Here is a 12,918-nt window from a genome sequence, read left to right as displayed (position 1 = left end):
CAGGCCCAATTCAGTCTGGCTGTGACTGTCCCATCTATCTCATCATGTTGGCAACATGCTGATGTTGCAGCCAGCCCAATTCAGTCTGGTTTAGAGTGTCTAGTCTATCTTACCTTGTTGGCAACATGTTGGTGGAGCTGCCAGGCCCAATTCAGTCTAGTTGTGACTATCAGATCTATCTCATCATGTTGGCAAAATGCTGATGTTGCAGCCAGCCCAATTCGGTCTGGTTTTGAGTGTTGGTTGCAACATGGTGGTGGAGCTGCCAGGCCCAATTCAGTCTGGTTGTGACTGTCTTATCCATCTCATCATGTTGGCAACATGCTGATGTTGCAGCCTAGCCCAATTCGGTCTGGTTTTGAGTGTCTAGTCTATCTTACCTTGTTGGCAACATGATGGTGGAGCTGCCAGGCCCAATTCAGTCTGGTTGTGACTATCAGATATATCTCGCCATGTTGACCACCCCCTAACGAAGCAGCCAGGCCTGATTCAATATGGTTGCGACTATCTCATCTGTCTCACCATGTTGGCAACACGCTAATGGTGCAGCCAGGCCCGCTTCGGTCCGGTGGCAACTGTATCATACCTTTCACCATGTTGGCTAGTCTGGTTGTGACTGTGTCATCTTTCTCACCATGCTGGCAACATGGTGGTGGTGGGGCTGGCGGAGTGGTGTAGTGGTAACATTTGCGCTTGTCATCTCAGAGATCCCGGGTTCGAATCCCGGTACACTCATGTGATAGAGAGGGCGATTCTCTTTGACAGCGTAGGTTTCCCTGGGGCCTCCGGTTTCCTCCTACTTACATGACAATTGCCCAATATGGTTTATAGAGCTAATAATGTCCTTGTTGACGCTCAGCTCTCAACTCAATGGGTGATATGAATAAAGACTAGCAAATGCTTTTATCTAAAACTCCATGTACATTTACACCAGGCCTTTCTGTACAAAATTGAAGTAAAAGCATTTGCTAGTCTTTATTCATATCACCCAGTATATATGCACGGTGGTGGAGCAGCCAGGCCCGATTTGGTCTGGTTGTGACAGTCACATCCTTCTCAACTGGATGGATAGGTTACTTGGACTGGTCAAGAGCACAGTGACACAGAAGCTCTGACAAACGTAGGAAGGCTTTCGTGCTGTCTCAAGTACACCTAAATAATAAACCAACAACAACTCATTGAAATAAAATGAATCTTTCATTATCTTAATTTGAAAGTTGAGAAATATCATGAAATTGTATTAAAGCACAGTATAAAATGTTCCTGAATTATCCAATACTGATATGAATTTCTATTTACACTTTACTGGACGGCATATGGATTCTATTGGCCGCCCTGGGCCATTATTGTTCATACCGCAATTGACAATAACACTACAAAATTATCAATTATTTATACCATGGTAAGGTAAAGGGGGCAAGCTAGCTCCTACTTTTGTTTTCTATTAATTGTACCCTCAAAAGTTAAGATAACATCACAGTGAAAGGTATAGCCAGGGGTGGCTTTTCCCCGTTTACCTCATCAAGAACATCTTTCCAAAGTTACATTAATTTTACTGTAAAATCTGTCAGTAGCTGTTGAACCTAGAAAGATTCTGTGGTCTCGGAGTTGAACATTCCCATATAAGACCAGATCATATACCACTAGTCTTATGATGAGGCCAACTCTAGTAGGCCCTATAAATTGGATGACCAGCAACTTGGAAACACATATCCCATCACAAGGCACCATTTCTCCTCGTTGAGTAAACAGCTCTTGTCTGATTTTACAGTAACAGAGGTTTACCAACATGAACATACTGGAAACATCATTGGCATTTAACAAGTTTAATACTAGAGAATCAACCAGTGGTGTAAGAGATAACTGTAAAATCAGTCAAGAACAGTCACAGTTCGACAAGGGAACAAGTTGCTTTGTGGTGGAAATCTGGTGTAAGAATTTTTAATGACTTACATCGCTGAATAATACAAGTGATTATAGTAAAATCAGTCAGGAACTGTCAGAGTACCACATGGGAACTACATTGTAATTGCTTTGAGGTGGAAATATGGTATATCTACATTCACAAATGTGATGGAGGTGTCTCAAGAGACCTGACAGTTCCCGACTGATTTGACAGTAATCCTTAACGTAGTGTCTTTTGTCTAGCTTTAATTTTCTGAATATACAGTACATGTGATAAGCTTCATCCAGTATTCAATGCCGCACACTGAAGAACTATTTCGGCTACAACCTTTCACAAAATTAAGATGGCACAAATTTGATGATATGCAATCTTCAATCAGGATATGAATAAATAGACAGGACTAAGACACTACCAGTTACAAAAGATATGTACAAATTTAAAACTTCGGTATGGGAAACTGCGAAATTGTCATGTATTTCACAAATAACCCAGATTCACAAATCGGGAAAAAAGGTTTTTTTATAGGAAAACCGATCCACCAACTGGTTACTGATCTTTTTCCACAGATGAGAGATCCCTTTGTCATGCATATTTTTGGATCGGTCGTCTGACCTTGATCTTAAATGACCAACCCGAGGGCCATATATAGCAAGGGTGCAAGGGGACCCCAGGCCTAAAATGTCAAATACACCCCAGAACCCAACAGCGGTCACACCCCACTACTGACTCATCATAAAATTGATAAAACTATCACTACAAGTGATGACCTAGGAGCAGAGTTAAAAAGCGTATAAAACTTAACGCTATTTACAGATAATATAATTGCCTATGTACAGAATCGTAGTGCAAAATGCATAGTACAGTCTGGAATTCACAACTTGTGCACGCTTATAAGATCCCTATCATTATTGCTTATATCTTATAAGATTTGATTGGTTGAAGCAACAAGACGTTATGTATTCGTCGTCCTTTATCATGTATAGCTTTGTATTCATCATCTTCTATAATGTATAGCACTTATATTCAGTGTCTTCTAAATTGTATAGCATTTGTATTCAGCCTACTCTATTATAAAAAATATACAAGGCTCGCTTATATATTTGGCTATCACGTTTACCAGCAGCAACTGCCAGCTGCTTACACTAATTTGACAGACTTACCCTATTACTAGCTCTAAAGGAATGGACAAAACTACACAGAAATCGACAAGTAGATTCGCCTGTACATATCAAAGTAGTATTCAATTAATTTCACCTTTGGAGTATCACGCATATTAGGAAAATTTCATCACAATTCATCGCACTATTTCACCACCTCGGATTATACCCAGAACTTCACAATATTCATTTATTTAGTTTGATATTTTTGCTATTACCACTTATGTGACTTCACATTCCAGTCAATTTCCTATTTCATAGAGATACCGATAAAATTTCTGAGGAATAGTTACGGTTCCTACCCATATATAGTCTATATTATTGAGTCGACTATCACAAAAAATCAGCCAATCTTCCTTGGTCAAACCTAACACAATGCTGTACTGATGAGTTAACATTGCATCACATGTTCAGACTAACACAACACTGGATTGTCCACCAGTACTTGCTAACACAACACTGGATAGTCCACCAGTACTTGCTAACACAACACTGGATAGTCCAGCAGTCCTTGCTAATACAACACTGGATAGTCCAGCAGTCCTTGCTAACACAACCCTGGATAGTCCAGCAGTCCTTCCTAATACAACACTGGATAGTCCAGCAGTCCTTACTGACACAACACTGGATAGTCCAGCAGTCCTTGCTGACACAACACTGGATAGTCCACCAGTACTTCCTAACACAACAATGGATAGTCCACCAGTCCTTGCTAACACAACCCTGGATAGTCCACCAGTCCTTCCTAACACAACACTGGATAGTCCAGCAGTCCTTCCTAACACAACACTGGATAGTCCACCAGTCCTTGCTAACACAACCCTGGATAGTCCACCAGTCCTTCCTAACACAACACTGGATAGTCCAGCAGTCCTTCCTAACACAACACTGGATAGTCCACCAGTCCTTGCTAACACAACACTGGATAGTCCACCAGTCCTTCCTAACACAACACTGGATAGTCCACCAGTCCTTCCTAACACAACACTGGATAGTCCAGCAGTCCTTCCTAACACAACACTGGATAGTCCACCAGTCCTTGCTAACACAACACTGGATAGTCCACCAGTCCTTCCTAACACAACACTGGATAGTCCACCAGTCCTTCCTAACACAACACTGGATAGTCCACCAGTCCTTCCTAACACAACACTGGATAGTCCAGCAGTCCTTCCTAACACAACACTGGATAGTCCACCAGTCCTTCCTAACACAACACTGGATAGTCCACCAGTCCTTCCTAACACAACACTGGATAGTCCACCAGTCCTTGCTAACACAACACTGGATAGTCCACCAGTCCTTCCTAACACAACACTGGATAGTCCACCAGTCCTTCCTAACACAACACTGGATAGTCCAGCAGTCCTTCCTAACACAACACTGGATAGTCCACCAGTCCTTCCTAACACAACACTGGATAGTCCACCAGTCCTTCCTAACACAACACTGGATAGTCCAGCAGTACTTCCCACCACAACACTTGATCAGCGCCCCATTGTATAGAATAGTAACAGTCCTTTCCAACACAACACAAGTGAAAGAAATACAATCCTTGCATACGCTTGCCGACCACAAGCTGATGAACTTGGCATTCTCAGAAGGCTGAATTCAAAATGATAGCTTCGTAACAATTTTAGGATGTCCAATTCCAACAAGCAGCCATTCATTATCTGTTAGGTACTCTGCCTCCACCCAGACCAGTCAGCCGTCCAGCTTCACCCCACAACATCCTCCCAGCTCCTGGCGTTACCACCAGACCACGTCTTTCTTCTCTGTTTCTTGTTGGCCTCAGCTGGAATGAGAAGTTACAGGACAGGTTAGCGAACATTGATAAAATTTGTTGACAAACGGCTTTAACATAATGGCTTTCTGTTACCAATTGTTCCTTCCCTATTGACCAGATCCCTCCAGTATGACTTTGTGGTCTTTTCAGTCAGTCAATTCTCAGTAAATTTTTAACCTCTTCATGTACCACATGAACTCAACTTCTGGTCCACCCTTCCGGTATCTTCCTTTACACCCAAATATATCCCTATAGTCTATCAACGTTTCTGTGGCTTGTCCAATACATTCCATCAGAAAAATATACCAACACATGCCATGAAAAGGCAGTTCAATTCAAAGACAAAGTTCTGAATTTCAAATAAAAAACATGCAAGGTTAGAAACTTCTCAAAATGATCACATTGTTATGAAGGTGAATGAATTGTGAAAATATATGAAAACAAAACAAGGTGATATTAATATCAAAGGGGAACAAAAAGGTTGCAGCAACTTTCTAATGGTGAATAATTTAAGTCACAAAACAGTGCAGCCATCTCTAAAGTCACAACTCCCGACTGGTTTTACTATTAATTTCGATAATAAAAACAAAACATCTCCACCCTTCAAACATTTTACTGTAAATAAAGGTCTTTATAAATCATTTGCCCCATGGATATCTTACTAATAATACACCTGGGTTTACATGGACATGATAGAGTTCAAGTTGTAACTAGAAATACTGTGCAGACGCGATCGAGTTCAAGTCGTCATAACCGACTAAGCAGTGTCTCCACAGTAAATTTTTCATGACAAATACTCTCATAACAGGCATGACTACCAACTAACATCACACCGTCTAAAACTCACTATATCCTCAACACCAAACAAAATTAGACAGGTCTCATTGAAAATCACGAAGCTTACAGTGCAATCTTTCAAACCAACCCTTCTACTGTTGCACATCCTTTTATCGTTATTTAGTCACAATGTTGAGCATTTTATCGTCAACTTGTCATTTGGAATAACGTCAGAATGTAAATGGCGATCCGCCACGAAGACTCCTGCGGTGATATTTCGAATTCAAGAATTTTGGTACTTCTATCTCCACTCACTACAGAATAGTGAATCTTTGAATTGATTCCTAAACCTTGCCAGGTGTAAAGGGCGTCCCAAAAGAATACCAAGCAGGGGGCTACTATTTGATTTTCACAGAGATTATAGAAGAGCCACACAACAAACATCATATCCACTCACATTGAAAACACTGAAGAAGATGGAGGAATTCAACTTTCTATTCAACTCGTTATTCAAGAATGTATCCACATGGAGGTGTGAAGACCCCAACATTTCCAAGTCTTGTAAAATTTCATTGTTTAAAGGTAGTTCCATAGCACATCATTTTAAAGGTGGCAACACCCAGCACATGATACTCTGCAACTAACCGCAAATACACCAAGGGCATCGCCTTTGTCAGGTTTATCCCCGACTTTATGGGCAGGGAATCACTGCCAGGTGGCAACAGGAAGCTTACTAATGCATAGTACCATAATGCACGAGGCTGATGCATTATGAAAACCACCAACAATGTGGTCATGCAGTTGATCAAGGACTAAATGTCAGGATAACTATTTCAACAAAACTGAATTCCTCCAAATTCCTTCCATCTAGTCTCACCTTCGGTACCCCATGCATTTACTTGGCAATGACTCGTTATTAGTAACGATAATAGAGGGAGTCACCGCCATTAAACGGTGTGCCGGGATCATGCCAATGAAGGTAGGAGTCATGCGAGTGATGGTTATCGATGAAGGGGAGGTAGTCTGATAGGTCGAAATCGAATAGAAAATTTTAAAATCAAAACGAGCCAGGATTGAGTTTATTAATTGAAGTTTTGTTATGGGTTCAAAAAATGAATGGCTGCTACCGAATTAAAATACTGCCACCCAAATATATCCTAGGTGGTGGCAATTTTCTTCCAGACCAGATACTTGATGCTGCAAAGGTTTTTGAAGGCCTACTCTGTTGATTCAAAAATTTGAAAATTGAACTCAAATTTGAAAGTTACTAATAGTGTGTGTTTCTATTTTCCTGCACCACCAGTAAATACAATGAAAACTTGCTTTAAGGCGAGTTATCAAATTACAGACAGCATCATTTCTCTTGATGTGAATACTCAACTAAAGCTGGACGTTTTCAAACCAAAAATAAATCATTTAGCAGCTATTCATTTCAGGAGTGTTATTCCCACGGTCTTGGAGTCTGGAATGGAGATTTCACCTAGCAACCGCACTGGTTACCATGACAACATCAACACAACACATGTTGCTATGGACACCACAATACAGATGCAGTTGCTATGGCCTGGTATACCTGTCTAGTGATGTAGCTTCTTTATGTACCGCTGCATAGCACAAAAATCGTATCAGTAAGTGCCTGAGAAAAATCTTTACAACGAATATCGTATAAATTTGAAGCAAAAATGCCGGGTGCATACAGTATGGTACATACGGGTGACTAAATCTAGAACACAGGAAATTATCTATCACTTTCACATTTTCCCTTTTTTTAGCTGCCCGTGTGCACCATACTTATGGTGATAGAGTAATTAGGCCACATGGATACCAAGCAAATGTTTACAAAGATACGTAATTAATTAATACCTCCCCATCCGATGGCTGATGAGAGAATTAATTAGTAGTGAGTTAGACTAAGAAGAAGTTGCCGATGCTGATGTTTTAGGAAAGCTCTGTGAATGATGACTACATCAACAGGTCCAAGATGAATTAGTCCATGATATGTAAAAATTTGCCATCTTGCTTTGTGATGGGACAAATACATGTATATGTAAAGTATGGATATGCTCTATGGAAAATACTTAAATGAAGTGGACATCAAAAGAAATGATTGGTATCTGCCGCCTTCCAAACAGAATACATGCACAAACTCCTCAGCATTGCCATCAAAACGTTATTGAAGGATTCTCATAGCCTTGTATTCGACCAAAGCTGTGATCCTTTGTACCCAAGTGCCTATCCCAGGGCAAGTAAAACTAAAAGATGCAACACAAGTGGTCAGTAGCACTGGAAAATTCCAAAAGGCTAAGGACACCGTTAGTATTGATGATGATGATGATGTTACATCATTCTTGCACAAAAATGGAACACTCCATAAGTCACAGTAAACCACCTGTAGGAAGAATGGCTTAAGCAAAGATGACGACATTCAACCCGTTCGACGTTATTTAGTTTCACCTATCGCCACCAGAGGGCATACACACCTGCGACTTGCTTGCTCCGCAGTGTGACCTGACGGGCCAACTTCTCTCGCATCTCCAGAACCACCTCGCGACGTTTCTTCTCGTCCGACACAGTATCGTGGAGGGAACGCGTGTTATCCTCGACGCCAACTTTGGTCCAATCTTGTAAGCTGAAAAAAAGGACGTCAATTGTCAATATTTAACTGTCCTAGCAAACCGACGACTGTCCACCTATGTGGGATCTTTTACTTGTCTTGGCATAGACGCTCAGATACGTGAGACCACAGCTTTTAGTCTCATCCGACAGACTCTGTATGCTCTATTTATTCACATGTTGTGTTGTGAAGAGCCAGGACTTTGAGTTCCTTGAAAGCCATACCAATTCATTCAGATATTCAAGCCCGGCTTCACCTGCGATCGAACCTGGGCCCTATTGCGTGTTAGCCAGCTGTGTTAACCACTGTGCCATTAGGGTCATCGTACCCTCCAAGTATACATGATAAGTACAATGAGCCGAATTGCAATTAACAAGCACTTTCTTATCCGAAAACAGAGACTTGGTCCTTCAAATGTCTCCTACCTTTGTGCAGATAACAACTTCCTGATTCTTTCCACTTTCCTCTCCCTTCGATCGAGTTCCTCGGGAGACAATTCCTCTTCATCATCTGGGACGTAACGCTCAGGAATATCCACTTTGTCGGGCGAAAACAGCTGCAAGAGTAGACAGGATTTTGAGGGACGACATCAAACGAACATCAAGCGGGCATTTAAGTGAGTGAACCTGGTCTTACAAAACTACAGAATATGCTTTGAGTTCCAAGCAGATGAAAACACTGCTTACTATTTTGCACAGCGGTAATTATGCTAATTAAGTCACATGACACCACAGATTATATTTGAATAAGAACAAAACTCAGCAAGAAGGACATTGGAGATGATTTCTTATTCCTGGAAGTTACTCGAGCGACGATCTGCCGTAATGTTCAGTTTTTCAAAAAAATTTCACCCCTTCAAAATGACCCGGCATTGAAAGGGTTAAAGTACCCCAGAGAAACCGAATCACCAACTTACAACGAGACGATCGATTGTCGAATCATCAAAAGAATACTGTCGGCCCGACTTCTTGGCCCGGCGGAACATCTCAGCATCATCCATGTCATCATCATTAGACTAAACAGATTATAAACGTAATTTCAAAATGATCGCGAAAACGAACATATTTACCTTAACGTGCACGCAACCCCGCAAAGTCTGAAGTTATTTTTTAGCAATGAACATCAACAAAGACTGGTGTCCTTCGAGTTCAGTTATGCCACGGCACTTCATCAAATTTTTCAAAATATTTCTAAAAATGCTGATTCGGGGCCAGTATTTTGAAACTGGGGGCCAACATGTAAGTCCTGAACCGGCGTTTTCATGAAATCGGATTGAAAATTTGATTGTGCAGTAGCTATAAGTTAAGATTAAGAAAGAAGAAAAACGTCACCTCATGCATTATTCCGTTCATAAGGTTACTGAGACAGACATTGTGTAAATAAGTTTGACAACACAAAGATGTTAAAAATTATGTAAAATGGAGAACATTATGACGCATTACCAAAACGTTATCAGTCACGATAGAAATGTAAATTGTAAGATGTAAAATTGATGCAAGACTTGGACAACAAAAGCTGTTATAACAATAAGATGTAAATATCAGAAGAAAATTTGTTGATTGTTATTAAAATCATGTCATACAGTGTGTCCCAAAAAATTCTCAAACTGATATTCTAAGTTTATGATGGTTTTATTTGGATTTTAGCTTGATCACAGCATCATAAGAATTGACTGAGACTTTTATGGGACACACTGTAGATCCCATATTCACCAGCACCGTTAGGAAATCAAACAGAAATATGTTACCTTTCCGTTTTGTTCCGGCTCGCTCTCCTCAACGGAATACTCCATCTGCGCTGGCACGCTACTGGCTATCGTCTGATAGCGCCCCCTTGTGTCACGTTTTGGTTCATCCGGTACCCGCAGATTCGGCGCAACTTTCGACGGTCGGACAGGTTCTTCTGATTGGCTGTAAGGAAGTTTAGATTGTTTTTGTTGGATCGGTTCCCCAGTTCGGCTGTACGGAAGAGACGTCTGCTTCTGAATCGGCTCATCTGATCGACTGTAAGGAAGATGCACTTGATTTGGCCGGGAATTTTGTGCGGATGACCGGGGGCTACTCTGCCTTCCATGGTTCAGCGGGCTATGCATTCTCTGAGGTGTTCCGTGAGCACTTGATCTCGGACTTTGTGAGGTAGTGGAGTCCCGATTACGAGGGAAGAGGCGATCGGTAACTGTTGGTGACCATTCGTTTTTCTACAAAATAGGAAGTATACAAACAATCAATGATCAGTTACAGTTGACCCAGACTCTGGAATACATTACATTACATTATAAAATTTGTGTGGGGCGCCTTTCCACCGAACAAATCGTGCTCAAGGCGCTGCCCCCTCAAAGTGCCTCGCGTACAGCCAGGTCTTTAACATTTGAATTTAAGGACATCTTAAGCATCCTGAATATGAGATGGGAGTTGATTCCAAAGACAAAGTTGATTTCAAAGACACAGTCTAGTAAAACTGAGATACAAGTAGTACTCAATGAATGCATGCCTCAAACAATGGAAACTTGGTCTTCAGTTGTGCAGTTTGAGTGCATGACCTCTGACTGATAGGTTTTGAGTTGGAATCTCATATGAGCCACTTTCTCTCCATGTGATGATTTCAAAGGTTAACCGGTTAGGCTGTGCCATTGATAGACTTTTGCATACCGAAACCCTTTGAGAAACCAAGATTAAAACTTTGGTGTTGAGTGGACTTACCTTGTTCGATGCCCTTCCAACAGGTAGAGTCGCTGACCTTCTCAACTGCGCCGAGTCTGGAACAGACTCCCGGCCAGACGACGAGGAATTATTGACAGAAACTTGCCGATAAAGGTTGGTGGACGGGGAATGACGTCTTTCCTCGTGATATGGAGGCTCAACCTGGTCTCTAGGTCTATACCTTTCATATTGTTGGGAACCAGGTTGATGTGGTGTAAATGAGTCTGGTTTTTGGCTCACTCCAAACTGTGGCTGGCCGTTGCCCCGTGGTGGCTGTCCGTATTCCTTGGGTTTGTCCTCCTGTGGATACCTATCTTCCTGGCGGTTGGCCTGCTGATCTCTCGGTGCACCTAAGGGGTAAGCTCTTGGCGAATCAGTCCTGGAACCATGAGGGGTGTGCTCATGTGCAGAAGGATATTTTTGAAAACTTTTTGGCGAAGGTGATCTATCTATAACATCTGGATATTGTTTAGACTTCGATTCAAGGTATCCCGGCCTTACTGGTTCTTCGTTGCGTTTACTCGTCCGAGGAGGTTCTCGATACCTATCAGACAATGCAGAGTCTTCATATTGTCCCCTAGGTGGCTCTAGCGGTCTTGCTGATTGTTGATACGATGCTTGCTCAGGTTCGATAGGATCAAATGGCCGTTTGATATCGGTTTCTGGTGATCTCGGCACCTGCTGTCTTTGTGGATGTCTGTCCAATGAACCGTAACCATTTGCTTTGCGATCTACTGATCCATAGCCAACTGGGTGGGCCTGGGAGATTGGTTCAGAGGCTGGCTCATATGGATGGCCATTTCGTGTAGCGTCTGGAGGACTGTAAGACAAAGATGCATTGTTTCCTGAAAGCTTTGGTTCCCAAGGTTTTGATTTGATGGGCTGTCTGACGTCTTTCGGGTAACCTGGTTTTGGTTGAGAGTCACCATGATAACCAGATGGCCTTGCCGCATCTGGGTATCTTGGAGGCACATGAGGCACATTCTCAGGTTGCCTAGAAACATCTGGATATCCCGGTTGCTTAGCAACATCCCGATATTCTGGTTGCTTCCCAACATCTGGGTAAGGATCAGTCTGCTTTGAATACTGTTGCCTTGTTACATCTGGATATGCCCGTCTGGAAGCATCTGGGTTGCGGTGCTGTGCAAAATCAATATTTTCTTGTGACAACCGAGGTTGTATATCAGAGGTTGAGACTGTCCTGATTGGCTCATATCTTCGTTCGGGTATTTCCGGCCGATTCAATATCTCATGCGAGGCTGACATGGGTTTCTGAATTTTAGGAGATATTTGCTGGTCCAGTGCGTCGTAGCTGGCCGACATTTGCTTCCGCTGCATAGGCTGCGGCAGCCGGGTGAGACTTTGCTGTCGACTCAAAGCTGCGGCCGTCTGCCTCAAAACATCCGGGTCAGATGGATTCTGGCTCCCCCTTGTGGGCAAAGTAGAAGTCGATCCTGGCATATTGGGAGCAAAAGGTGATGATGACGGTTGTGATGACAATGGTTGTGATGACAAGTTTCCAGTTCCCTGACTCCCTCTGGTGGGCAAGGCCTGAGTTGACCCCGGGCCGTTTCTATCAAAAGCAGACGTCGGTGGCGATGAATAATTTGGAGACATTTGTTGTTGTTGTATGGTTTCTTGTTCAACACGTCCGTCTAAATGCCGAGGTAACGACTGAGTCCTATTCAGCGGCGAGCCCGAGAACCGTGGACTTGGATCCCGGCCCCGGCTTCTTCTTTCTGATTCTCTCTTCACATCTCGCACGGTTGTCGCTTTCTTATCTTTTGGTAGAAATCCTGAAACAAGTCAAAGAAACAAGAGTAAAGAAAACGCATCAATTAATGCTGAAAGAGGTTGACACCAAGTGTTTCCAGGATTTATAGAGGGAAGGTTGTTTTGCTCAAGCCCTGCCTCATCTCAATGGGTAGAGGGTTACAATTTATTCTTAACAAACAATATGTGATAACATAGCCATGGCG

General features: G+C 42.3%; 1 protein-coding gene across 6 annotated transcripts in view; it reads right to left on the bottom strand.

Moving 5' to 3' along the window:
• Nucleotides 1–1,178: 1,178 nt before the first annotated feature.
• Nucleotides 1,179–12,918, bottom strand: part of LOC135492690 (uncharacterized) — a 129,488-nt gene continuing 117,748 nt past the window's right edge. For 3 of the 6 annotated variants that reach the window (XM_064779274.1, XM_064779276.1, XM_064779279.1), the window contains 7 exons: nucleotides 10,940–12,735; nucleotides 9,988–10,437; nucleotides 9,157–9,255; nucleotides 8,666–8,796; nucleotides 8,107–8,255; nucleotides 7,490–7,504; nucleotides 1,179–4,858 (listed from right to left, as the gene is read on the bottom strand). In XM_064779274.1, coding sequence (XP_064635344.1) covers nucleotides 4,782–4,858; nucleotides 7,490–7,504; nucleotides 8,107–8,255; nucleotides 8,666–8,796; nucleotides 9,157–9,255; nucleotides 9,988–10,437; nucleotides 10,940–12,735 — 2,717 coding nt within the window. In that variant the 3' untranslated portion in view covers nucleotides 1,179–4,781. Of the gene's footprint in view, nucleotides 4,859–6,332; nucleotides 7,231–7,489; nucleotides 7,505–8,106; nucleotides 8,256–8,665; nucleotides 8,797–9,156; nucleotides 9,256–9,987; nucleotides 10,438–10,939; nucleotides 12,736–12,918 lie in introns of those variants that run through there. The other 3 variants (XM_064779275.1, XM_064779278.1, XM_064779277.1) reach the window with 3 other exon arrangements.

This window comes from Lineus longissimus, chromosome 8 (genome assembly GCF_910592395.1).
Source record: "Lineus longissimus chromosome 8, tnLinLong1.2, whole genome shotgun sequence".
In the NCBI taxonomy this organism is placed as follows: domain Eukaryota; kingdom Metazoa; phylum Nemertea; class Pilidiophora; order Heteronemertea; family Lineidae; genus Lineus; species Lineus longissimus.
Note: the sequence above shows the minus strand (reverse complement) of the source record. Positions and strands in the feature narration are given on the sequence as shown.